At 35.5% G+C, this 25,826-nt stretch overlaps 1 protein-coding gene across 1 annotated transcript in view; it reads left to right on the plus strand.

The window, feature by feature from the left end:
* Nucleotides 1–25,826, plus strand: part of LRP1B (low density lipoprotein receptor-related protein 1B) — a 671,221-nt gene that overhangs the window by 533,246 nt on the left and 112,149 nt on the right. Inside the window, exons 42-52 of the mRNA XM_010000387.1 lie at nt 6,010–6,199; nt 6,949–7,153; nt 13,182–13,374; nt 13,834–13,959; nt 16,819–16,947; nt 17,468–17,587; nt 18,624–18,737; nt 18,931–19,080; nt 21,138–21,260; nt 22,863–22,982; nt 25,495–25,623. Of these exons, the coding sequence (XP_009998689.1) occupies nt 6,010–6,199; nt 6,949–7,153; nt 13,182–13,374; nt 13,834–13,959; nt 16,819–16,947; nt 17,468–17,587; nt 18,624–18,737; nt 18,931–19,080; nt 21,138–21,260; nt 22,863–22,982; nt 25,495–25,623 (1,599 nt within the window). The remainder of the gene's footprint in view (nt 1–6,009; nt 6,200–6,948; nt 7,154–13,181; nt 13,375–13,833; nt 13,960–16,818; nt 16,948–17,467; nt 17,588–18,623; nt 18,738–18,930; nt 19,081–21,137; nt 21,261–22,862; nt 22,983–25,494; nt 25,624–25,826) is intronic.

The following is a 25,826-nucleotide window of genomic DNA, read 5'->3' on the forward strand; positions in this document are numbered from 1 at the left end:
AGCAGGAAGAAACAATAACAACAACAACAAAAACCAGTGTAGGATGTGCATAGTAAGCCAGACCCTAACAGCTGTATTATTTTGTCCAGCATAGGTTTTTGAAGTGCATTCTTTCTTACTTCTGAACTCTGCTAACAAAATGAGCATTATTTTCTTCAGGCAGTCAGTAGGGACGTTTTCTCTCTTATTTTTATAAGTAACTTTATGCAGTTAATCTGACTTGATCACCAGTTTTACAAAGTTTTCTACAAATAATTATCTAATCATTCAGTATCACTCATTATTTTATTGCTGTCGCATCATTTACAGTTTAGTCTGCAAACATTTTAAAAATTAAATTATCAATGCAGCAGTATCTATTACCTATTTTAATTATGTGTATTGATTTCAGTCTTTCATTCCAAAGGGAATGTAAGAGGTTATAATCTATTGTCTGTCTTGCTTTAAGTACACACTTTGAGAAGTATCAGACTATGAAATAATGAGTAGGTACTTACTGTGTGATCCCACCGACTGATTTATTTTTAACTTTCCACTTCTTAGTTGTAAACATCAGCCTTGCAGTTTGCTTGACACGCGTTAGACTACTTCTGCTTCTAATCTGAAGCCTCAGCTACTTCTGCTTATGTGTACTTTGTTGTGTTGGAAAAGCTTCATGAACCTGTTAAGGCAAAATGTCTGTATTCCCACAGTTCCAGGAAATGGATGCAGTGTCCATTTTCATTTTGGAAACTATGAGAACTTTGATGGTACTCCTATTTTTCATTGTCAATTGTAGTCCTTTGTAAAAAAAACAACAAAGGAACAGGGATTTTATTTAGAAAGTTTATGCCAATATACACTTTCTCTGTTCTTCAGGTTTTGAGGAATTGTGCAGGATTCACTCTGCAAAAATGAGGTTTTTTTTCATTTCGCATATGTTTTCTGGAGCTTTTGATGGTGAAAACCAATGTCTTGACAAATCATATCCTAACTTAGATTATATTATAGAGGAGATCCAGAGAGATTAAACACACTTTGCAAGTTGGTTTTAATTAATTTTAGCAACCAGTGGACTGTAGGCTTTGTAGAAAATTGAAAGAAGGCATTCAATACAAAAAGAGGTAGAAAAGGTAGCAAACTTACTTGAAAGTGACATCGAGTTTAAATCGATATATCGGAGTAACCATCTCTAAGTAATTGTTACAATTTCTGTTCAGCCCAGAGGTAGAGCTGTTCTAACTGTTGTCAAGCTCTCTGGGAGAAGTTGTTACTGAAAACCTGGGTTTAAATGAGGTAGTGGAGCAGTATACAGAAATAATGAACAGAAATCAGTGGCAGTTAAAGGCACAGAGTTACGGTAGGAAGTATTTGGAAATCTGACTTGTTTAAAATTGCTACAGGTTTTCAGTTTTGTTTGGAAGGATTGAGTCTGTTCTCCTCTCAGAGGGAGCCCAGGGGAGATTGTTATTTTCTTTGTCGATAATCACTTCTAGACAGAAAACAGCATTGTTTCAGAATTCTGAACCAGTTTGTGTAGTGTTCAAACTGGAAGCGATTTCAAAGGAACATATATCAAGTGCTTTAAATTATTATAGATCTAAGTAGGGGCCTATCATATCTGCAAGTAGTTTTGAAGTAGATTGAAACAACTGAAAAGGAAAATGTTTCCATACAAGTAAGCGTCTGTTTGGTTTGAGATTTTTAATATTACATGCCTATCCCCTAGCATACAACATTTCCTATTGGCTGTTGTTTGTTTTGTCAGATGATAAATGGCAGGTTGGCTTTATTGTTAGCGATGTGATGATCTGAATAGAGATTTCTTCTACATGGACTTAGAGGTCTCAGTGAAAGAGACTATATTATTCACAAATAGTTTGTGGTTTTGATGGAGCAAGCAACTAATGGCAGCCTTAATTAAATCAAAATAATGAAGATCAGTATGCTAAACTTTTTTGTTTCCTGTTAGAGGACAGAATATTGCAGGTTTACGTTTCTGTTGAGTTGGGTTTTTTTCTTCAGTGAGGTGTCAGGGAACAGCTATGGAAAGGCTGTTCCATTGTTGGGGTTTCCTGGCTTTCCTGGGACAGAATTCTAAAATCACTTTTCTGTTCAGAGAAAATGTAGCTTTGAGAGATTGCAGAGTCCAGTTCTGTGAGAACAAAAGAGAAATAAATACCTGGTGTGCAGGTTTCTGTAGTGACAGAGGGCGAGGGTGCTTCTGAGCCGTGCAGGCATAGTGGGCCAGGAGGGATGATGCCCAGGGCAGCTGACCCAAGCTGGCCCACTGAAGTATACCACTGCATAAATGTCACCCTCGCTATAAATCTGAAATCTTGAGGAGATCTTCGTGGGCTTCTGCCATGGCTGCCTTCCCCAGAGGGACCCTTCTCTCTTGCTGGTTGTCCTGAGGCCTGCTCCTCTGCCATGACCGTCGCGTTCTGGCTGGAGTGGTCATGCGTGTGGTGTTGGGCATTAAATCTGTTTTCACTTCAACCCTTGGGTCTCATTTCCTTTTCCCAGTTTCCCTCCCTGGTGGGGTCAGGTGATAGAGCAACTGGGCTTTACCAGTGTTGCACCACAGGTACATTCAATTGGTAGCTAATGCACTTCATTGCACAGACATCATCTATCAATGATATACCATTTGGTTGGTTAGTTCATTTAACTGTGATTAAAGTAATCAACTGCGTGGTCTATTTCATGCAAAATTTTGATGTTTTCTACTCTGAATAGTCTCATCAGGTGTTTTGTATAGACTTGCGTAAGTTGACTGATGTCAACTTCATTCATGATGTCAAGTTAATTCTTACCAGTTCTTGCTACTGCAGTAAGTTTGAAGGAATAGTAAGGCTACATCCATGGAAATGTTTATAGTGTCTTGAAGTTAAGCTAGTTATTGCTTTGAAGAACCTAAAGCCTTTTTTTTTTAGACTGACAGAATCACAGAATCCTACAGGTTGGAAGGGACCTCGAAAGATCATCTAGTCCAAGCCCCCTGCCAGAGCAGAATCACCTAGAGTACATCACACAGGAATGTGTCCGGGCGGGTTTTGAATGTGTCCAGTGAAGGAGACTCCACAACCTTTCTGGGCAGCCTGTTCCAGGGCTCTGTCACTCTCATAGTAAAAAAGTTTTTTTCTGATGTTCACATTGAACCTCCTATGCTCCAGTTTGCATCCATTACCCCTTGTCCTATCACTGGTCATCACTGAAAAAAGCTTAACTCCATCTTCCTGACACTCGCCCTTAACGTACTTGTAAACATTGATGAGATCTCCTCCAACCTAAAGAGACCCAGCTCCCTCAGCCTTTCCTCATAAGGGAGATGTTCCACTCCCTTAATCATCTTTGTGGCTCTGCGCTGGACTTTTTCAAGCAGTTCCCTGTCCTTCTTGAACTAAGGGGCCCAGAACTGGACACAATGGAGCTCATCTTGCTTTAATTACAACTTCATATTATCTGAGAAGCCCCTTCTCAGCTTTCCTGTAGACCCCTTCAGGTAATTATTTAAATTTCTATTTGTACAGTCAGCTGGGTGAACTATAAACCCTTTTCTTCAGGTGCTTTATTGCTTGTTGAGGCATCCTCTTCACCTCAGATCAAATGGTGACCACTTGTCACCCATCACCATAATCTTACACAAAGAGACTGACAGAAGCAGTATCCTCTCCTGTGACCAGTCGGCCATAACAATTGGCCATGTCCTGAAAGCTATTGTGAAAGCCAATTTAGAGAATGAATAAAGATCATGAAGGTTAAGTACTGCACATTAAAGCCTTCTCCAAAGTTCTGGTATTGAAGTGCTGTTTATGCTCAATTGTATTACTTTGGCTTTTCAATATTAAAAAAAAATATGGTGTTGACTGTTCTTGCTTTACAGGTTTGCTAAAGAAAAGGGGTTGGTAAAATATGAAATTAAATGAAAAAGTTAGTTTAACTAATGCACTGGAACAGTTTTGACTGTAGATTTACTAGAGAATTTTAAAAGTGGAAAGTAGGAGCTAAAAACCTAGGGAACTGAGAAGTAGCATATACATTACCAGAAGTCAGTGGCAACAATTACTGGACAATTTAAACTTCATATCCTTTGGTATTTTATTTTTTGTATGTAATAATGAGGGAGCTCTAATCTGAGTTCTTCAGTTATTGATTTGTTGCTTGTCTGTTCACTGGGAAAGTCAGATGAAGATCAGCACGACAATATTTATAGGCTGCATCTCATCTGTGGGATGCAATCCATCTTCGTTAAGTTCAGTAAAAGTGATAGATAGCATTTGGCAACGTAATGATGTGATCACTCTACCATTGCCTTTGTAAATCATAAGCTGTTGCATTCTCTTGTGTAGATATTTAATCAGTTATACACCCCATTACTGATTTAATTCAGAATGTCAGTGGCAGGTGAATAATGTGAGTATTTGTATATTAATATCATATTGTATTAATGTTCCCTTCATTTAAGTATGCTATTCATGTGAAAATCATAAACTGTTGCTTCATGGCTAGAATAAATTTAATCAGTGCTGTAGGCATCTAATGCCATCAGTATTTTAATTCAATATGTCAGTGAAACAAATGTGTTTCTTTTCGTTTCCAGTTTCTTTATACTTTACTAATTCAGAATATTATATGATGCTGTGAAAATGTGAATCTGAGAGTAAACAAATTGCTGATTTTCATCCTGTCAGTAGATTTGGGACTGAATCCTCCAATTGTAGCACCAATAGGATGAGTACATACTTTAATATATTTTAAAGTAACGGAATAGTTAATGATAAAATAACTTAAAAAAAAGGAGCTCTAAACTATTCCTTGAGGAAGTGTGAAATCAGTACATATAATATCAATGCAAACCAGTAAAAATGTAACACTAGAATGTAGCTGATTTGGAATCTACTCCTGTGTCATGTCTTTGGCAGTATGAAGTTGCTACAAGGTCTTAATTTTAAGGACTTCTTTATAGACATGTCATGGAAGTGTAGTCAGCTGCATTAGAAAGAGAAATATAAAGAACTGATGAATAATCATTTGTCTCATAGTTTTGATTTAGTGTTAGCACTTGCAGTGTGATCAAACGTATATTGGGACTTTTTGTTCTGTGTATATAAATTGCATGCTAAAAATTACATCTTCTGGCAAGCCAAATGTAAATTGTAATAACCAATGCAATGAAATCCTTGTTATAGTTCTAGGTTTTTGCTTCTATAGTTCATTAATAAGCTGCATGAACCTTCTGGTCTGAAATTATCTGTTTCTAACAAAATAATAAGTGAAGTAATCAACATACATTTCTGTAGTAATTCAAATATAATGGTAGGAAATAATTACTCCTATTTCTCACAGTATGTCACTTTTATATATTGAAATCAGCTACCATTTGTCTTTTCTGGACTTTAAATATATGCTGCAGCTGCTTATTAATATTTGCTTTTGTTTCTAGCTCACAGTTTTTTATGCAGAATGAAAGAATGTGGTAATGTGGCTTGTTAACACAATAGAGTGATGCCAAGACCTTTGGATTTGGTCTTTTTTCAGTATTTTTCAGGTGTTCAAAAAAACCATATAGAGTCAATAACAACAGGACACTTTCAGTCATATTAACATAATGCGCATTTGTGTTAGAAAATATATCAAAAGATAATGCTAACTAAAATAAGTAATTAGTGAAAACATGTCCACGACTTGGCTTACATGATGTTTGAAGTTGTGACTGAATTATGGCTGCCTGAATAAATGCTTAGTATTTCTAATGTATTATCTGGGGACACTGTAGTAAAAATCTTAAGTTAATGAATGTTAGAGCTGACAAATATTGCAGGATTAATAACAGTGATCTTGCTTTCTATTTTTTTAATTTAAATATATTACAAAACAATAACTCTTGGATTCCAATGAAAACAAACAATTGAAACAATAAAAGAATGGAGAGTCAATAGGCTGAATTAGTCTGAGATTCTGCAGGATCAGCTTCAAGGAAAAAGAAAAACAAACATTATTAGGAGTTTTATTTGCTCTGTCTTCCAGATGTTGGGTCAGTGGAGGGACTTGCTTATCACAGAGCTTGGGACACTCTCTATTGGACCAGTTCAACCACCTCCTCAATCACGAGACACACTGTTGACCAGAAGCGTCGAGGAGCTTTCAACCGGGAAGCAGTGATAACCATGTCTGAAGATGATCATCCCCATGTGTTAGCTCTAGATGAATGTCAAAAGTATGTATTATATCTTTCTTACCAGATTTTAATTTGTACCTAATGTCAGGGATTCAGCAGCACTTCTTTATTTCACAGTCAACTAATGCACGTATTGTTTATGCGTATTGAGAGTTTATGCTGCATTGTAAAATAAGATTTATCTAGATATCATAAATAAGCCAACTAAATACTGATGCAGATCTGCAGGGAAAGAATGGCCAGGTTCTGATCAGTGTATGAATTTACATCCACAGCTTCTTGTGTCCACCATTATTTAACAGTACCAAGGGGACCACTGTGCATCCTGTAAAGCATTTTAAGGTCACTTAATTTCTCCTTGTCATCCTTCTGCATACCAGTCCTTTGGTCTGTATCACAGTTGTAATATGGGAAAAGATGCAAATTAATTTCATTGTTAGAAATTACTAATATACTCATTAGCATAATTAAGTGTATATTGTAAGACAGCCTATATCTATCTGTAATGCTATATTAGTATAGAGACATGATCAGAATTTAACAGACCTGTGAAGAGAAAAAAAAAATTACTTTATACAAGTTAATGAACTAGGAAACTGCTATAATTTATAGGGTATTGGCTATTACATTTCCTTATTCACTGCTGGTTATCACAGTTACTTATAGATGCCATTCATAATTGTCTGTCAAGGCTTGCTGCTTTTTTTTTTTCTGTAAGTCGTATTCATAGAGAATAAAATTATAAAATGTATCTTATTGTTTTGTTTGTTATTCTGATTTTAATGCAGCTTAATGTTTTGGACTAACTGGAATGAGCAGCTCCCAAGCATTATGAGATCTACCCTCTCAGGCAAAAATGCACAGGTCATCATTAGTACAGATATTCTGACACCAAATGGACTTACCATCGATCATAGGGCAGAGAAACTTTACTTTTCAGATGGCAGCTTGGGAAAAATTGAGAGGTGTGAATACGATGGATCACAAAGATATGTAAGTAAAACAAAAGTTCTATTCCATGTGGATCTGCTTCTTTTCATTTGTTAGCATCTTTCAAATGAAAATATTAAAGAAAGATCATTATTTGCTTGAGTTTCTCCTAATACTAGTTGTAAAACTAAAAAGACTTCTGAACTACAAGTAATGCTCTGTTTCCTCAACACATTCCACTTTCTGGGTGACCTGTAGATGCAAACACTTATCACAAAATGTATTTGTATTGCTACTGAGCCTGAAACATCACTTGCCCTAAATGACCTGTATCAGCTTGAAAAAATTGTAGAAGCAATTTCAGTGGAAGAGGTAGAAAAATGTTCTGCTGTACATAGGATGATTATAATTTTCATTGTTGTGCCAAGCTTCTCTGAACACACTAGAAGTTCTTTTGTGTAATGCTTGAGTGTTACTCTACAACTCTTAAGTTTTTTTCCCCTAACTGTCCATTTTCAGATATTCAACCACTCCATTACTATTTTATCATAATAGATTTTGGTCCTTGAGTGCTTTATTAGTTTCAGCAGGGACACCTCCCACTAGATGAGACTGCACAAAGCCTCATCCTGCTTGGCCTTGATTTGGGGGAGGGGGCATCCACAACCTCCCTGGGTAACCTTTTGCTTTCATTTGTATAAATTAAATGCAGCTCACTAATGTTTATAAGGTGCAAAAATTGTATCAGAAACTAGAAAGACCATAACTATATGGATTCTAAAGTATACAATCTCTGACTATATATTTACTGTGAAAATTCATTGACTTTCTAGGTTTTTTGCTAAGTGAATCCACCTGTGTGCCTGAGAATAACACACAGGAGTTCAGTGATTTTCCTGGAGTTTGTTTGGTTTTGCTTTGTCATTTGGGAGATAAAAATGGAGTTACTATCTTTCCTTCTTTCATATTGGTTTTTATCCTTTAATTATAGGTTGATTCTAGACCTTATGAAAAATCTGTATTCACTTTTTGTTTAAATTTGGGTCATACTTTCAGAGACGATTCATGTCATTTAGATCTGTATGTCCTTCAGTTGCTGCTGCATCTTTTGGCACACAGGGTAACAGAACAGCATTCATGTGCTCTCCAGCTTAAGATCTCTGATTTCTGTAACTTTAGTATAATACAAGTAATAATCCTTTCAACATTCTGGTGATCTGAAATTCTTCAGGTTAAAAAGGTTCAGCAAGTTCCTGCCATGAGCCACCCCTCAAGAACAGATTAAACATATTCCCCTTTTCTGCACTGTCTGCTTCATTGCTTTCTAGTTTCAGTTCAGTTAACAAAGGTAGAAATGGTATAGGAGATCATGAAATGGTAATGTAATGAATTTTCTTCCAGGTAACATCTTCCTTCTTCGTTCTACTAAGCCACAATGAACTAGTACAATGAACCAGGTATAAAATAATGTAGAAGTATCAAATTGACTCTTTTAGGTGGATTGTAAGAGTTTATTGATTTTGTGTTAAACTGGTATTTTAATACCACTGTTTGGTTGCTGGAATACTCTGTAAGGTTTGGAAGAATTTTTTTTGTTCCTTTTTATTACTTAGAGATTATGCAGGTTTATTGTCAGTTCTTTAAAAAACAGAACTGACAATTGTTTCTTTCACAACCCTGCCCCCTTTTCTCACACTTCTGCTTCCACTCTTAGTTAGTTCATATTAGTTAATATTGTGGCCACAGCTGTTCAGCTGCTTAGTGCTTTAATTATAACATTTTCTTCAGCAACACAGAGGCTGAGCCAACAGCATATAAAGCTGATTTTATGTTTTAGACTTAAATTTCCATGTAATTGTGAGCTATTTTGATTGTTTCCTTCATCAGTTGAATATTCCGTATTATTTTAAGTATCAAGAACCTAGAAATTAATTCTGTAAATAGAATTCTCAATATTTCCTAACATCCAGGTTGGAATGTTTTGGTCTCAGTTATAATCTAACGCCCTACAGCTGTGATTGTTAAAAGCAATACATCTTTAGAGGTGTCTCCAGTAATTAAAACCTTTGTGTGCTTGCAACCTTCTAAATGAAGAAATGGAAGTTAAAGCTGTTGCTGTGCACTTATGAAAAAAACGTGACTTTATGATTGCCATCTACAATTACTTTTCAGGCAAGTCATTATATTTATTTGTAGTAAAAGTATGATTGAGGACAGCAGAGTAATTTTGGTCAATTCTTGGAAGGTATTCAGGGTGGTGTCAACATTCCTTTGAGAATCATAGAGTCATAGAATCAGAAGCAGACAGGTAACTCACTAAGTAACTCACTAAGGCAGGGTAGAAGTGAGATCAGCCAAGGTATCCAGAACAGAGACAAATAATGCAAACTACTATAAAATATATAGAATGTCAGAATGTACTGAAAACTGTTAGAAAAGATTCTCACTAAGATCTTTACATGAACAGCTGCAAAAAGATATAGGTCCTGAGTGTGTTCCTGAGTTGAAGAATCATGCTGCTGTATTCCCTATATACTAATAAATAAACAGATGTGAAAACTAACCCAAAGGAAGATAATATCATCTAAGAGGCAGATATTTTAATAAACTTGGATGGTTGTCTAGAAATAAAATACAATTAAGCCTGCTCTCTATAGAGAAATTATTTCATCAGTTTCTGCTGCTTCCTTTTGATTTTGTTAAACAGCACTAGAAGCAATAATAGTAGACAAGCAAGAAATGGTAGTAAAAATTTATATTGTTAGCGCCACACACACAGTTTACCACCTAGACATTTAAATTCATCATGCCTCTCCTATTCCCCCTATTATGATAGTTTATTGTTAGGTTCCAGGCTTTTTAATAAGTTAATTCTTTCTGTGTTTGAAAAGCAGGTACAGTGGTGAGGATAATCTTGGAAATTAATGGTACTAAAAGTGAAGTTGTGGTGGATTTTTTTATTTTCTCTGTCCAGCAGCATAAACTTGTTATTTGAAGTGGGAATGTTCTGTTCTTGATCTTTGCTCTTGCAAATCTGGTCGAAAAGAATCTTTGTTTCTCACCTTTCCAAATGGTCATTTTTTCCATTAACATTTGCCTTTAAAAGTCCAAAACCAGTATAACAAGTGAAATATCCCCCCTGCTTAATTAGTAGTTGTTCTAGGGAGTTCAGTCCATTGACATTGATGAGCTACTTTCTTCAAGTAGGTCTGTAAAGTAATGCTGAGATTGAACCTAATGAAAGTGATTCCCTAACTAATGGCAATAAAATCCTCTGGCCCATGTGAGGTAGGTAGCTGGTTGACACAGATCCAACACTATTAGTTTGGGACTGTGTGCTGAAATATCTTGATGTCCAATGTTGATAGACTGGTAGAAATTAACTTAAAAATAGGAATTAATGAGGAGACAAAAATAATCTCTATGATTATTTCTAGTATATCAGGATCCTACAGAATTCTAGGAGATGGACATAAATGTAGCATTGAATGAAGTCTGTTATTGTCATTTATGGTGTTTGCAGTAACTATGGTGTAGTTGCAAAGAACCTGGTTAATATAGTCACAGTTTACAGAGATGTATCCTGTCCATTTGAATGGCACAGAGAAGTATAGGCCTTCTACAGACACTTGCTAAATGTAGTGTTCAGCTGAACTGCAAATCTAAGTAGCAGCTGGGACACTGCAAATTTAGCATCACAGTTTGGTTTTCAGTGCCTTAAACATTTATTTCTAGCATGGGGAAACAGCAATTAATTCTTGAAGAGGAAGCACTTTTTCATGTCTCACTTGGACAATTCTGTGGAAACAGGATCTTACTGTTCTTGGTAAACAAGGCATTTTGGTACATCCTTTGTATCCTTTACTGTGTGATTGCAATGAGTTGTTATGAAGCTATTTTTGAAAGACACAGTAAGTGTAAAGAAAATTAAAGATATGACAATGATGAAAATACAGTCTTTATTCAGGATAATTATGACATTCCATATTAACTGCTAGCATAGCAGTGATTGGTGCTGTTCTTCCACAAAAGCCAACCCAAAACTACACTAACGATTCTTTCAATTTCTGTTGTGGCAACAGGAATGAGGAACTGGTAAACTTACAAGTGTTCTCTTCAGTACCAAATTTCTTTCTTATTCTACCTCTAACCTCTGTTTAAAAACTTGTTACTGTAAAATAATAATAATAATCTGTTCAGTTCAAATCTTTGTAATGCAGAATGGCAATGCATGGTTTTTAACATGTGCACATTCATCCAGTACCACATTTTTCTCTTCTCTGACTGAAAACATTGCTGATGACCATAATTATTCTTTCTTTCTGTGGCATAGGTGCTTTTTGACAGTTTCTGTCCTTTGTAGAAAAAGTCTTCAGTATTTATATAGTGCTGTAGTACTTTGTGGGTGTGCATGAATGTGGTAGTTGGGAATTAAATTTCTGTGACATTGTGATCTATATAATTCTGGACTACATCTGATGGTAGAAGTTGTGCCTTCTAGTTAATGTTAAAAAGTTATGTATGGTAATCTGTGTAGCAGAGCTGTGTCCTTTTTCCTCTGACTCAGCATATACAAAAACTCTCCCATTTCAGCACAGTTTGTTCAAGCTTAATTGAACAGTGGGCAGCATCTACTGCAGTTGGATGATTGCAATATAACTCAGCATTATGCTTGTGTTGGTCATGTGCTTCCAAGTTGGATATGTAAAGACTTTTTGGCCTGTAGTATTCTGAGTGGAAGCATTTCTTTGGGTCATTTGTTGCTACCCAGCCTCCAGTTTATATATAAAACTTGCTGTAAGTTCATTCTCTTGAAGGTTTTGCAGTCTGAAAACATTATTTTTCTTTTGGTTGAATGGTGATTGCTGATTGTGCAGTGATTTTCTTCTCTGTGTTATGTATTTGGGGATGGGCATTCCCTGAAAGACTGTGGCAGGCTAATGTCTTGAGCCAAAGAATATCAGAATATGATCAGTAACTCAGAGACTCAGGCAGCAGACTTGGTTTGCACTGAATCCTTAGGACTTAAACATGATTTGGCAGGTAACCAAAAGATTATTTTTCAAGTCTACTTTCATTTCCAGTTACTTGTGATCATCTAGGAGTGCTATCAGGTGTTTTGGGTTTTTTTTTAAATTGTTAATAATTTTCAGCATTATTCTATAAATTAGAATTATGAAAGAGATGTAAAGTTGTCCAAAAAGCTGGCAAAAGTTGAAACTCTTTCTTTTGGTTACTAAAATAAAACCAGTGTCCTTGGATAGTGCTGTGATATAATAGAGGAGAAGCCAGTGAATAAAACGCTATGAACATTAGTGAACAAATGCTCCTGGAAGTTTCCTTTTGTGGCCCTTTTCGGATCTCACATCTCCCAAGGTTGAATAATGATGATCAGTTCTGTAACGAATTTCCGCTCCTTTGTTACAATTTGAGAAAAATTATGTCAGTGTTACAGAACACTGTGTGACAATAAAATCCTTCAAATTGATAGTTTCACATTACCACGGAGAACAAATATAGGGTTGCAAAAGCCACATGGCCAGATTTTTTACAAATCTTTCAGAAACATACATGATAGATTTTTGTTTGTTTTGTTTTCTGGAATGTGTCTGAATATTAATAGCATAGGCTTTTGGGGGGAGGGGGGTTTCAAGATTGTAATGTGATCATAGTGGTGAGCATGCTTCAGTTCTGAAACATTCTTCTGGCTTTTATTCATCAAGACTCAGAATTCTTTTTTAGACTTTCAGCCATGCTGCAGTACCATTTCCTCTGTTCTGTTCAGGCTATTAAGCAGGTAGTGTGCTGAGTGGGTATTTTTATAAGCACATTTAGATAAATTACTTAAGGAACAGATGCCTGTATTTCTGAAGCTTGGCCATATTGATAAATAATAAGTTAAACCTTGTCCCATCCTTTTAAAACATTTTGAGTGCTGTAATCTCATTTTTGTAGGTGCTGTAAGAATAGAAGTACTAAGTGTTTTATCTAAAACCATAAAGTGATTAGAGTCACAGTTTGCACTTTCAAAGCTTCTTACTCAGCAACAACATTCCTTCTCATACTTCTCCTCTGTATTTCTGTATTTTAGGTAATTGTCAAATCTGGACCAGGCACCTTTCTCAGCCTGGCTGTGTACGATGATTATATCTTCTGGTCAGATGGAGTGAGGAGAGCGATTCTGCGTTCCAGTAAATACACAGGAGGAGACACAAAAGTTCTTCGTTCTGATATCCCCCATCAGCCAATGGGCATCATTGCTGTCGCAAACGACACCAACAGTTGTAAGTTACAAAGCAAGAGACAATATTTTGTGCATTATAGGATGATTTGTTTCAATGATTTTACTTAACAAAGTTAAAACGTTTCATGGTGTTGCTTTAATTATTTTTGTTGTAGGAACTCTTAACAAAAGGTGGGATATAACCTCTTACCCAAGTACATAAATACTACTGCATGACCATTTTCTGCTATGGACATTGTGCTCATTTGATAACTGTTAAATAATTTCCTTTCAAATTTCAGCAGTTTTGAATGTTGAGAGTTTTTAAAATTATAATGTTCAAGGTAACTGTTTATCTTTAGTATGCTAGCAATGGCATGCTGCTGTTTTCATCTGATTGATAAAACTCTAATCAAATGCCCAGGAATCTGAGATACAGTGATCCTTGCTCTCTCAAAGACACTGGCCATTGAAGCCAATTTAATAAAATAGAGTTCATTTTTTATCCTTTGTTTTGCAGGTGAGTTATCTCCTTGTGCACAAATGAATGGAGGTTGTCACGATTTATGCCTTCTAACTCCTGATGGACGAGTAAACTGTTCGTGTCGAGGGGATAGAATGCTGATAGATGATAACAGATGTGTGAGTAAGTAATACTAGCTGACACAATGCTTTTCTATGCTCTGATGCAGTTGGCTATCATAAGCAAAGACAGTTGGCCCAAGCCATTAATTTTATGGTTTCCATATACTGTAAAAATTGATCTGGCAATTCAGCACATAGCAGGCTTTCCATTGCTTAATATCTCATAAAGCTTTTGGGGGGTTCAGAAGCATTGACACTTGTTCTCTCCTTAGATACCAATTCTATTAGTTTTGTCTATTGAACATTTTGTAATGCAATTTGTTTCTGTTGAGTACAAATATTTTAATTTCGTGTCCTTACACATATAAAAGAATTGTAACTTATTAACCAACTGTTGTGGTAATCATGTAGAACTGGCAGTTTAGTAACTGGGGGAAATGTATCACTTTAAGTTGGCAGACTCCTTGGAAGCTGGTTTTGTTTGAACTGTTCTGGGCTCTTCTTGCATCTTCCCATGCTTCCTCTCAACTAGTATGTCTCAGCACATGATAAGGAAGATATGAGAAAATTATTTTGTCATAGTTCAGAAGTGGTTCAGAATATATGATCATCCATTGCAGCTTCTTTAGATCACACTGTCCCAGTGCACAATTGATGTTTATGAACATGGAAGTATGTGCTGGTAATTTGTTGGAAGGATGTGATGGGATCAGTGAGCAGAGCTCATTCAACTTGAAACTGCAAGATCACTACAGCCAATTAAAGAGGAGAACTAGTGAGAACAGCAAACACTGGTGAGGGAAAAGGTAGAATGACACCTCTAAGTATTGGTATGATTTCAAATGGGGTTAAGCCATCCTTTGGGCTAGAGCCCAATCCTTTAAAGTGCATAGCTTTGTGAGGAGCCTGTATTTAATTTTATACCCTACTAAGCTAATTGAACCGTATGATCTTGTTCGCCATGGTTTTTTTGGATTCATAGTTTTCCCTCTTGCTTAATTTCCTAAAATATTGCTATTACATGAAACGAGATGCATCCTATTAATTATGCATATAATCAGTATAAACATACAGTAATTACCAACATATCCAAAACAAATATGTGAATTGCTAGTTTTATTCTGTGCTTTCACATACTTTATGGTTCACCTTCCACCTTTACCTTTGGCTCATACATGCATCTTGTTGTTAGTTTTTACCTTTGTCTTTGCATAGCACATTATAAAGTCACTGAGATTTCACAGAAACACCTGATTCTGTAATTAACTATATAGAAGTCTGAGGGTTTAACCTACTATCCTTCACAACAGGGCTGATCTAGACCTAAGTTGCAATGGTGAAGTAGTGTACAACCAACCTGTGTAACATTTACAGCTTTTGCTCAGACTGCTTTGTCTAGCTGTGTAATTGAGATACAATTAATTTTACAGATGATTTGCAGTGATAAAGATTTCAGTTTAAACTGTAACACTGTTTCAGAACACAGTGATCCATTGAGACTGTATGGACAGATATCTGATTGCTAATGATTCAAAGGTATTCAGTAAGACTTCACTGCTTTACAAAAAGATACTTTCCACTAGAGCCAAGTGTTTCTGATTCCCACAGATGGAATCTTACCACCAGGCTTATATAATCACTGTATTTCACCCTCCCACACTGTTAAGTTTTATTGATTTTGGTCATACAAGAGACCTCTTGGAGCTGGAAAACTTCCTTAAATTCCATTACCTACCAGTCTGTCCTTCATGTTCTGGGTCAGATCCATCACTTGCTCAGCTGGCATTCTCCCATCCCTTTATGCAGGACATAGAGCATGGCAAAATACAGGAAATGCTGAGGACTTTCAATTTATATTGGCTTGACTTTTGCATTTACCAGACATTAGTTCTTCCTGAATTTGTGATAAAGTAGTTATAATGGAAACAAGAAAAAGTGTAATAATGAAGTATAATTTCCCTCTTCTTCACTTGTCCTGTATACTTCTTCTTTGTCCAAACTTTGATCATTTGTTTAGAATCGTAGGCATGAAATACATGCATACGGTCACAAAGTTCATGGCCAAATTGGTCTGTGTAAGTGCTGTGATACTTTTTTCAAATTCTAACTGAACTTGAAGAAAATACATATGCAAGAGGGTAGCACGTGTTCTTGACTTACTGGGCTGCAAGCGCACATTGCTGGCTTGTGTTGGCCCTCAGGTTCTTCTCCTCAAGACTGTTCTCAATCCATTCTCCACCCAGCCTGGGTTTGTGCTTGGGATTGCTTCAACCCAGGTACAGGACCTTGAACATGGCCTCGTTGAACTTTAGGAGGTTGGCATGGGCCCACCTCTCAAGCATGTCAAAGTCCGTCTGAATGGCGTCCCTTCCCTCTAACGTGTTAACCACGCCACACAGTGTGATGTCATGAACAAACTTGCTGAGGATGCAGTCAACACCACTGTCCATGTTGCTGACAAAGATGTTAAACAACCCTGGTCCCAGTACCAACCCCTGAGGGAACGCCACTTGCCACTGCTCAGTACTCTCTGAGAGCAACCATCCAGCCATTTCCTTACCCGCCAAGTGGTCTATCCATCAAATCCATATCCTTCCAATATTGAGACCAGGATGTCATGCAGGACAGTGTTGAAGGCCTTGCACAAGTCCAGGTAGATGACATGAGTTGCTTAAAGATGTCATCATCTTATCAGAGTTGCTGCACTACATGTTTTTTCATGGATATTTAGCTACAGTTGGGTTTTTTTAGACTCTTACCTTGGTTTGTAACTCACCCCAACATAGAATTTTTGAAAATGTTTGCTATTTAGATATCTACCCTCAATGCTGCTTATTGCCAACAAATGTACAGAAAAGTGTGTGTGTATATGTGTATATATATATATATTTAAATACATGTTAATATGGTTTCTTTTTAGGTAAAAATTCTACTTGTAACATTTTTTCTGAGTTTGAATGTGGGAATGGTGAATGCATTGATTATCAGCTGACTTGTGATGGCATCGCTCATTGTAAGGACAAGTCTGATGAGAAGCTTTTCTACTGTGGTAAGAACTGGGTGTTCTTTTTTTGGTTATACATGCGTACATTTGGTCCTTTGGCACTTTTCACCTTGTTCATAACAACTCCTTGCCAAGATGCACAAGAAGGAAATGCCGTCTCACACATTAAAGATAGTCACCCTCCATTTGTTTCTAATTTGGTTTAGGGCAAATATGGTATGTTTCATTCCATGTGGTGGAGTTACTGATGCTGCCTGGAAACATTGTCAGGTGCCTGACAAAAGCATGTCAAAACAAGTGCATTTAAAGCACATAGGCTTATGGAAAATGGGATTTAGCCTTTCCTGTTTAATTTTTGGTCATTCTTTCATTCTTTATCTGTTTATTAGTCCAAGTTCTTCTTCTGGACAATAACTGACCAATTTCTAAAGGTTTTCCTGTACTTTCAAGTGCATTTTCATTTTATATGTTTTTTGTTTTGTTTGTTTTCTGGAATGATTGTCTGGTTTTTGTATTATATATCAAGTGTCTAAATGAAATTAAGTGTTTGCACTTAACTTTCCAGAAAACAGAGGCTGTCGGAAGGGTTTCAAGCCATGTACTAATCGTCGCTGTGTGTCAAGTAACAAAGTATGTGATGGTGCAAATGACTGTGGTGACAACTCTGATGAGGTTGACTGTAAAGGTAAGTGACAGTTACTTCCAAGGTGGTTTCAGTGTATTGCTTTCAAAATAACCAGGATGTAAATAGAAATAGCGAAAAAATGCATATAACTCGGTTGGAATTACAGCTGCTAGGACTGGTTTTCTTAGAATTCAAAGCCAAGGAGGTGCACACTGATGTGTTTGAGTGAGTATATTTTGGGATTGATATGAAGACCAATTTTAATTTACACCTACATTCCTCTAGAAGGAGAGTGATTTTGGCAATGGAAAACTCAGATAATATGGTTGCAGCTTCTTCTGTGAAACAATAAATGAGAGAGTATCTTTACCATGGACAGGAAAGTTGAAAGATGGGAGATTTCTTCTCTGCATCTGTTTCTTCTTTGAATCAGCTAACGTTCTATTTCCTTGCATTTCAGATGCAATGCAATGTCTGTGTCCTTTGCAAAACTTTCTAGAATTGTTCTCCTTTTTGTATCAGAATTTGTTTTCTTTTTATGTCTTTAAACATTAATATTTACATCTGTGCATCAGCCAAAGAGTAAAGACTAGCTAGCAGACAACACAAATCCTTAGTTATGATTCTGAGAGATTGGAGAGGAAATTATTCCTCAATTTATAACAAAAACCTATGTAGCTGTAGTAACAAGCCCTTTCTTTTTAAAGCATTACGTGATTTTCAATCATTTAGCTGAATATGAATAGAGAGAAAAACCATACAGGGAAAAAACCCAACCTGGTGTTACAGAAAGAAGTCTGAGATTCAGAGATGGTCCTGAAATTGCTTCTTCTTTCCTCACATGGTGATTAGGTCAAACTGATATGAATTATATAGAGAGAAGCTTAGAGGCTCAAAAATACATTTTAAAATTAGAACCTTATGCTTTCAAGTTTATTAGACCTTATATTTCTACTCAATTTTTAGGTATGGAAGGTACAGTGTGTTCTGATTGTCTCATCCTAAAAGTCAGAAGATTTAAACACAGTACTTAAACGTGCATCTGAAGAGTTTGTTCAGTACACAAATTTACATCTTTTATAACCATGTGTTATAGATTCGACATGTGCTTCAACAGAATTCCATTGTGCAGATGGGATTTGCATTGGAAAATCAGCACAGTGCAACCAGATCATTGATTGTGCAGATGCTTCTGATGAAAAGAACTGCAGTAAGTTGGTGTTTGTCTGTGCTTCATCATAGCAGCTGTTCCATGATTATTCCTTACTATATAGCAGTTAATTCAGTCATTACTAGTTGGATACAAGCAGCTGCATGTTCTGCATCAACTCAAGCTAAACCTGAAAACCAAACTAGAAGGCTCTCAATCTTTTGTAATATTGTGATTTACTATTTCTTTCCAGATAATACAAACTGTGCTTACTTCTACAAACTTGGAATAAAATCTTCAGGATTTATTAGCTGTAATTCTACTTCACTTTGTATACTGCCAGAATGGATATGTGATGGATCTAATGACTGTGGAGATTATACAGATGAACTAAAATGCCCAGGTAACTGAAAAAGAAGAAAAAAAAATATAGTGTTTTAAAATATATTCCTATCATTCTGTTTGTTTTTCCTAATTGTGGTGCAAAATGTTTTTTCAATATTATTAAATATTAAATAATGTTTTCTTTAATACAGAAATTAATATAATGCTGAATGCAGTTTTTTTCACCAATTTTTGTTTTGTGTTTCATCAGATTATGCAAATTTTTGCAAAATACTCATGCATTTCTCTGAAGAAAACTGTAATGTCTGGCTTACTATTTCCTCAAGATTAGGTCTATCATTAATCATTTTTATTTAAGTAAAACATCAGTCATTGAAGTGTCAAGCTCATCAAGCTTCAGCACAATCACTCTGGAACTTACATTAGGTGCTACTTTAGTGGATTATATTTCTTCTCTTGTTTACTTTTGGAATGTTCTCTTTTATTTTGTTGAGGTACTTGGCATAGGCTGCCAGGGGTAGAATCCAGGGTTATTGCTTTTGTGATTGTTCTGGTCTTCAGCTGGTACAAAGAGATCATGGTATACTTGACTCCCAGTCCCAGGGCTGAGATTGTAGTCTTCCAGAAAAGGAAGAGTTATTTAGTTTTCTGTGTTTTCACTGTCTTTTTCTGCTCTCCTATGGGAAATATATTACACAACATTTAGGACAAAACCCCAAAACAAACATAAGCTTAGTGTCTTGCAAACTGAATCATATGAAAAGCTTATTAAAATAAAGATGGGCAAAGAATCAATAGCAACAAGAACTGAGATAAATATCTTACATGGAGGAAATAAGAAGCAGACTCATGTCCCATCTTAAGGCTTTATTTTTTTTTTTAAATTTATTCCATCATCTATTTATTTGTATTACGTTCTTTTGTCTTTAAAATGGGTGTCCAAAACTTCCATCATTTTACTGTGTGACTAATTGTCTGGATCATTCCTCTCTTGACTTGGAATCAATACCATTCCAATTCAGCTTACATGTGATTTCCATTTCCTTTGCAGTTTCATTCATAACTGACCAACTTTGGAACGTTCAGTTTTTTAATGTTTTTTTTTTCTATTATAAATATGAGAATTTCCATTAAAAGTCATTCTTCAGTGTTATTGTTCTTAAAGAAAATTAAGGCAAAATATCCATTTAGATGTGGCTGTTCTTAGATAATCTTTAATATCTACCCAGTCATCATAGACATATCACTTCTATTTTATTTTATTTTTTCCTTTTTTTTCTATTCATACAGCTGTAAAAGCCATAAATATGATAACTTTTAACTTTCTTTTTTAAGATGGGGGCCCTCCCTGCTAATTCCAATACATTAAAGTACTGATAGAAACCTTGGCAGAGAGCTACAGTGATCTCCAGTGCTTGGAACTAGTACATATTGCTTGGGTTTTCCCAGGCAAAGGTCTTTCTTGAGAGTTTGAAAATGACCTGTGCCGCTCATTAGACTAATATTTGTGCTTAGGTCATAAAACTGAACATATTATATGCTTTCTTTCCTCACTCTGTTTTCTAAGCATTCAGAAAAGTAAAATCTTAACTGAATTTCACACTCGTCAGAGAAAAAAGGCAGGGAAGACCATTTTTTTATCTGCAATCTGTCTCCAGCATCAGTGGTGTAACTCCAGTTAGTCAGTGCATGCATGAGATTTGTAGCTTTTCCCAGTGAATGTGACAAAATTAATGCCAAAATCAGGTTATCTTGTAGCTGCTGGCAGATAGATTAGAAGGGCAATTTTTTCAGCTGGTGTAAAACAACAAGCAATGTTGGTCTACCTGAGCTCAAAACAGTGAACTGAAGTACTTTCCTCTCTAAGTCCTTTTCATTTAGTTTGAAGATCCGCTCTGATTCTTTCCAAATGAAGTATTTCAGTTCCCTAAACTACTTAGCTATCACTATTTTCTAATTTGTTTGAACACAAATAATAAAAATAGTCCTTTTTTTTTTTCATTTTTAGACATAAACACTTTGTCCACTAATATTCAAAAATTTAGCAGAAATATATTAGGCTCCTAATCATACTAGTAGAGACCATTTTACATTACATTCTTTATTTTATCACAGTTCAAAACAAACCCACATGTGAAGAAAATTATTTTGGTTGTCCTAGTGGAAGATGTATTCTGACCACCTGGCTTTGTGATGGGCAGAAAGACTGTGAGGATGGAGTAGATGAATTGCACTGTGGTGAGCATTTTCTGGTTTGTATTTCTGTAAGCACTAATGCACTTTAAAAACAGAAAAAAGTGTGCATTTATATCTCAAAGACTAAATTTAGAGCTACATTTTCAGATTCAGTTGTTTTATACCCTGCCAATATCTTAAATCCCATCTTATTCCAGAATAAAAGCCCTATTATTTTTATTTTTTTTTCTCCTAGAGATTAATTTGAATCCAGACTTTTCTACTGCTTTAATAGATAACAATTTCACTAATTTTTTGTAATTCCTCATTAGGGCAGTTTTATAGATACAATCAGATAATATCAATATCTGTGACCCCAAGAGGAATTAACCAAAATACACCTTTATGGTATAAAAAATAGACCTTTCTTTGCATCAGAGGCCATACAGGTATAAATATTTAAAGTAACAACAACAGTGATGCAATTTGATTTTGCTCATAGGGAGAGCTGATTTTTTTTTTTTTAACTTAAGTTTTTCTGGATTACTGAAACTGATTTTTCCTATAATTAAATTGTATCAGAAGAGCAAAGGTAGTATTAAGTTTTCCTATTCTCCATTTAAATAAAACCTGAAGTTTTATTTTGTTTTTTATACCACTGAGCATGACTGAAAATTATACATTACTCTCTTCATGACCCAGTTTCCATCAACATGACTCCATGTTTGGTTTGTAGTTTACATTGTATTTACACATCTTCTAACTTCAAAAGTAGAAGCTACCCTGTGCTATAAAAATCAGAAGATTTTGTGTTGACCACATTCCTTTCCAGGTTTTATTACACATACATACTCAGATGCAATATTGTGAAATCTATTAACTAGTTTTGGTGGGAGAGAGGAAAGGGGGTTTTGTAAATTATTTTTTTCCCCACTCTTACCCTTTTTGAGGTAATTGTTACAACACCCTGCTTTTAAATTCAGATTGTATTACCTTAGCTTCTTTCTATTGCTAACATTTATTGTCATCAGTTAAAATTTATCCTTAAAGAAACAGGTCTTGAAAAAGCAGATGTTTTTAAGTTTTCAGGAAAGGTCATAACAGTAGCACTTCTTTAGAACAGTTGCACAGACTGATTTTGAAATGCAGGATGCCATTAATTTCAAGGTACACAAAAGTGTAAATGGGATGACAGAGCAAGCTTTGGTGTGAGAGACAAGAACATAAGATCATTTAAAGACACAGTAGATACAGTGACACCAAGAGTAAGGCTGTGCTGGAAAATCTGGACTGTGCCATCTCTGCCATACTACCAAAATCAAGCTGTTCCCTACAGTCACAATATACAAACCAGACTTAAGTTTCTAAAGTGTTTGTTCTTATCTCACTACCAAAATGTTTCAAAAATTTTAAATGTAAGAATTTAGACTGATTCACTATTTATTGATTCATTTATTTACTTCAATAAAAGCACTGGTGAATGCAAACCATTGTACAAACTGGTAACATCCTGAATGCCAAGATGAGGATTATACTATGTTTAAATACACTAAAGTGGGGTGGACAGAAAGGAGCAGTGTGGAGATTCCTAAACTATGCTAGGAAATAAAGGGAACACAGCACTTGTGAGAACCTGACAAATGCAGTGCCTGGTGTCATCCCTAGATTCATCTTGCTCATGGAATCAATTTGCTTGTTCTGCCAACAAATGCATCTCCAAGCAATGGACTTGTGATGGAGAGGATGACTGTGGAGATGGTTTAGATGAAAGTGATGCTATTTGTGGTAAGTAGAATAATTTTCTTTCTGTATTGTGTTAGACCATAAATACTGAAAGATACCAAGTGATCCAGGAAGGTGGTGGAGATGCTGTACTTGTTCCCTTTCCAAAGAGCATGTACTTTAAGGATACAGTATTAGAAAATATCCTCCCCCAGCCCACTCCAACCAGCAGCTAGATACCTTTTTATGTGGGCTGTATAATTTCTGTGTAGTCTCTCAGTAACAATATGAATGATACATCAATGTGGGCAAAGGAGAACCAAACTTTGCTCCGATCCCTATTCTTGGGATAAAAACCTGTATTGCAGCTGAATTCTACATTTCAGTAGTAGGAGCCTGAAGAATCTAAAGCTGTGGGGTTTTTCTCCAGGTCTTTCTCCTGTTCCTGTTAAATTTTTGTATATACAGTCATAAACATTATTGCATAATACTCCTTACAAATGCCCAAACCTTCAAATCCCATAAACAATTGAAAATTTTACTTTAATTCTAGGGCTCAGTTGACTGGAAATGCATCAGTGAATTATTTTCAGAAGAAAATCATATTATGTCTAGTCTGACTGTTACAATTTCACATGATTTTATATATTGATTCCACCTTTATCTATCCTGTATTTTAGTATTTTCTTTTTAAAATCTCAGCTTTTAAGTATTTTTTTTCTTTTCAAAAGTAATCTTACTTGAAGTCCACTCAACAAAGAGATTTTTCTTCCATATTTCATGTGATACTGTAATAAAAATATTGTTAACTTTACTAGAAATGGCAAGTAGGTAGAGAATAAATCTCTTCAGCTGTTGTTCAGAGTTGTGGTTTATTAGAGTAATTTCTTAAACATAGATGGAGAAATGTCAACGAATTAAATTAATTAAGATGGAAACTACACCATTCCTATATGACAAAATATTAATTAATTAATACATTAGCTTCAAGCTGACAACCATCCACAATATATATATATATTGTGGATGGTTGTCAGCTTGAAGCTAATGTATTAATTAATTAATACATTAGCTTCAAGCTGACAACCATCCACAATATATATATATATTGTGGATGGTTGTCAGCTTGAAGCTAATGTATTAATTAATTAATACATTAGCTTCAAGCTGACAACCATCCACAATATATATATATATTTTTTATTATTTTTTTTAATGGTATTCAAGTAATGCTGAGGACTTGGGAGTTGAAAGCAATGTTTGTTTGAAAGGAGAGATTTCTCTCAGCCTCTCTCCTCTAGGAAAAGGAAAAGATGTGAAATGGGAAGACAAGCACCTCATCTGACTGCTATAAAAGCCTTGCTATATGAAGCCTTAAGAAACATCAGTTTCTTTAATAGGAGACTTAGAGAAGAAAATAGAAAATAGGATAGGAAAACAAAGGCCAGCAAATTGCAAAGTGTCACCACAACATACCTTTTTTAATTATTTTTTTTTATTTTTATTTTAAAAAGTTGTTCAGAATTACTACTCTTCCTATCTTCACTTGCAATACATTGTAGATCTCTTATTAGGAAAAAACATCACCCATAGAGTTGTGAACCATCTCTTGAAAAGGGAAAAGTCCACACCATGTAAGAAAAAGGGGCTGTTAAGGCTGAATTTTTCCTTAGGAACAGGAGGCAGATCAGAATTGCAAGAAGAAAAAAGAGATCAAGATGACATCAGATTTTTCAGTCTTGCAAAACGAATATTTATTTAACATTGAATATAACATCAACATCACAGGTATCAGAAATGGCAAATAAATAAAGAAGCAAAGTTCTTTCCCTTCCATAAATAGTACAAGAAGTAATTTTAAAGATTTGTTTTACTGTTTTATTAATTTCTAAAATTAGTAGAAGATACACTTTCCTTTAAAGTGAAGTGTGTTTAACTTATGTAAGGCAATACATTAAGTGATGGATTGCACAAAAGTTTACTTTCAATCAGAGTCAAATTAATGTTAGGATATAATTTTTTGACAAAAAAACTGTAAAAAAGAGAAGAAAAAAAAAGTTAAATAAACAATATGTTGGGATATTTGCATTAGTAACTGTCAGACATTTTCTTACTCCCACTACTATTCTGCTTGGTACAGATTGTTCCCTTCTGCATGAGACTGACTCATGCAAGTTTGAGTACCTTTAGCCTCCTGGCATGTAGTGATGTGAGGATTATGTGGTTTACAAGATTAGTTCCTTTGTTTGATCAGTCCAAACATACAGTCAAACGTGAAGACTACAATTGGTTTGAAAAGTTATTCTGCTGGATAGCTTTTATGAAGTGTGGTAAATTAGATTTCCTTGAAAAAAAATTAGACTGGATGAATGAAAAGAATGGAAGAAATAGCAGATTGTCAAAATTTTGCTGTCAAATACACTTAGCCAGTGTGTTTATCAGAATGTGCAGAAGAAAATCTTCTCCAAGCTCTGTTTTGAAATAACAATCTCTTACTCGGTCATTACCCACTGCCTTAAAAAAAAAAAAAAAAAAGCAGAACATGTTTGAGACACTCGTGTGATGTTTTTTTCAGGCTCAGTGACCTGTGCAGCAGATACGTTCAGTTGCTTGGGCTCCCATGCCTGTGTCCCCCTGCACTGGCTTTGTGATGGTGAAAGGGACTGTCCTAATGGAAGTGATGAGCTGGCAGCAGCAGGCTGTGGTATGTTTGCCTGTTACAGATGTGCAATAGTTGGCTTTTTTGGTGGTTTTGATTTTACAATATCCAGATGCTGTTTCTGTCTGTAGTGTCATACCCTTATAGTGTGAAAATTGTTTATGAAGATGGATGGGCCACATAAACATGCATATCAAGATCCTTCAAAATTTAAATATGCCTAATATATTCAGATTTTTTTAATGTAT

This window comes from Chaetura pelagica, unplaced genomic scaffold (assembly GCF_000747805.2).
Source record: "Chaetura pelagica isolate M959 unplaced genomic scaffold, ChaPel_1.0 scaffold386, whole genome shotgun sequence".
Classification (NCBI taxonomy): Eukaryota; Metazoa; Chordata; class Aves; order Apodiformes; family Apodidae; genus Chaetura; species Chaetura pelagica.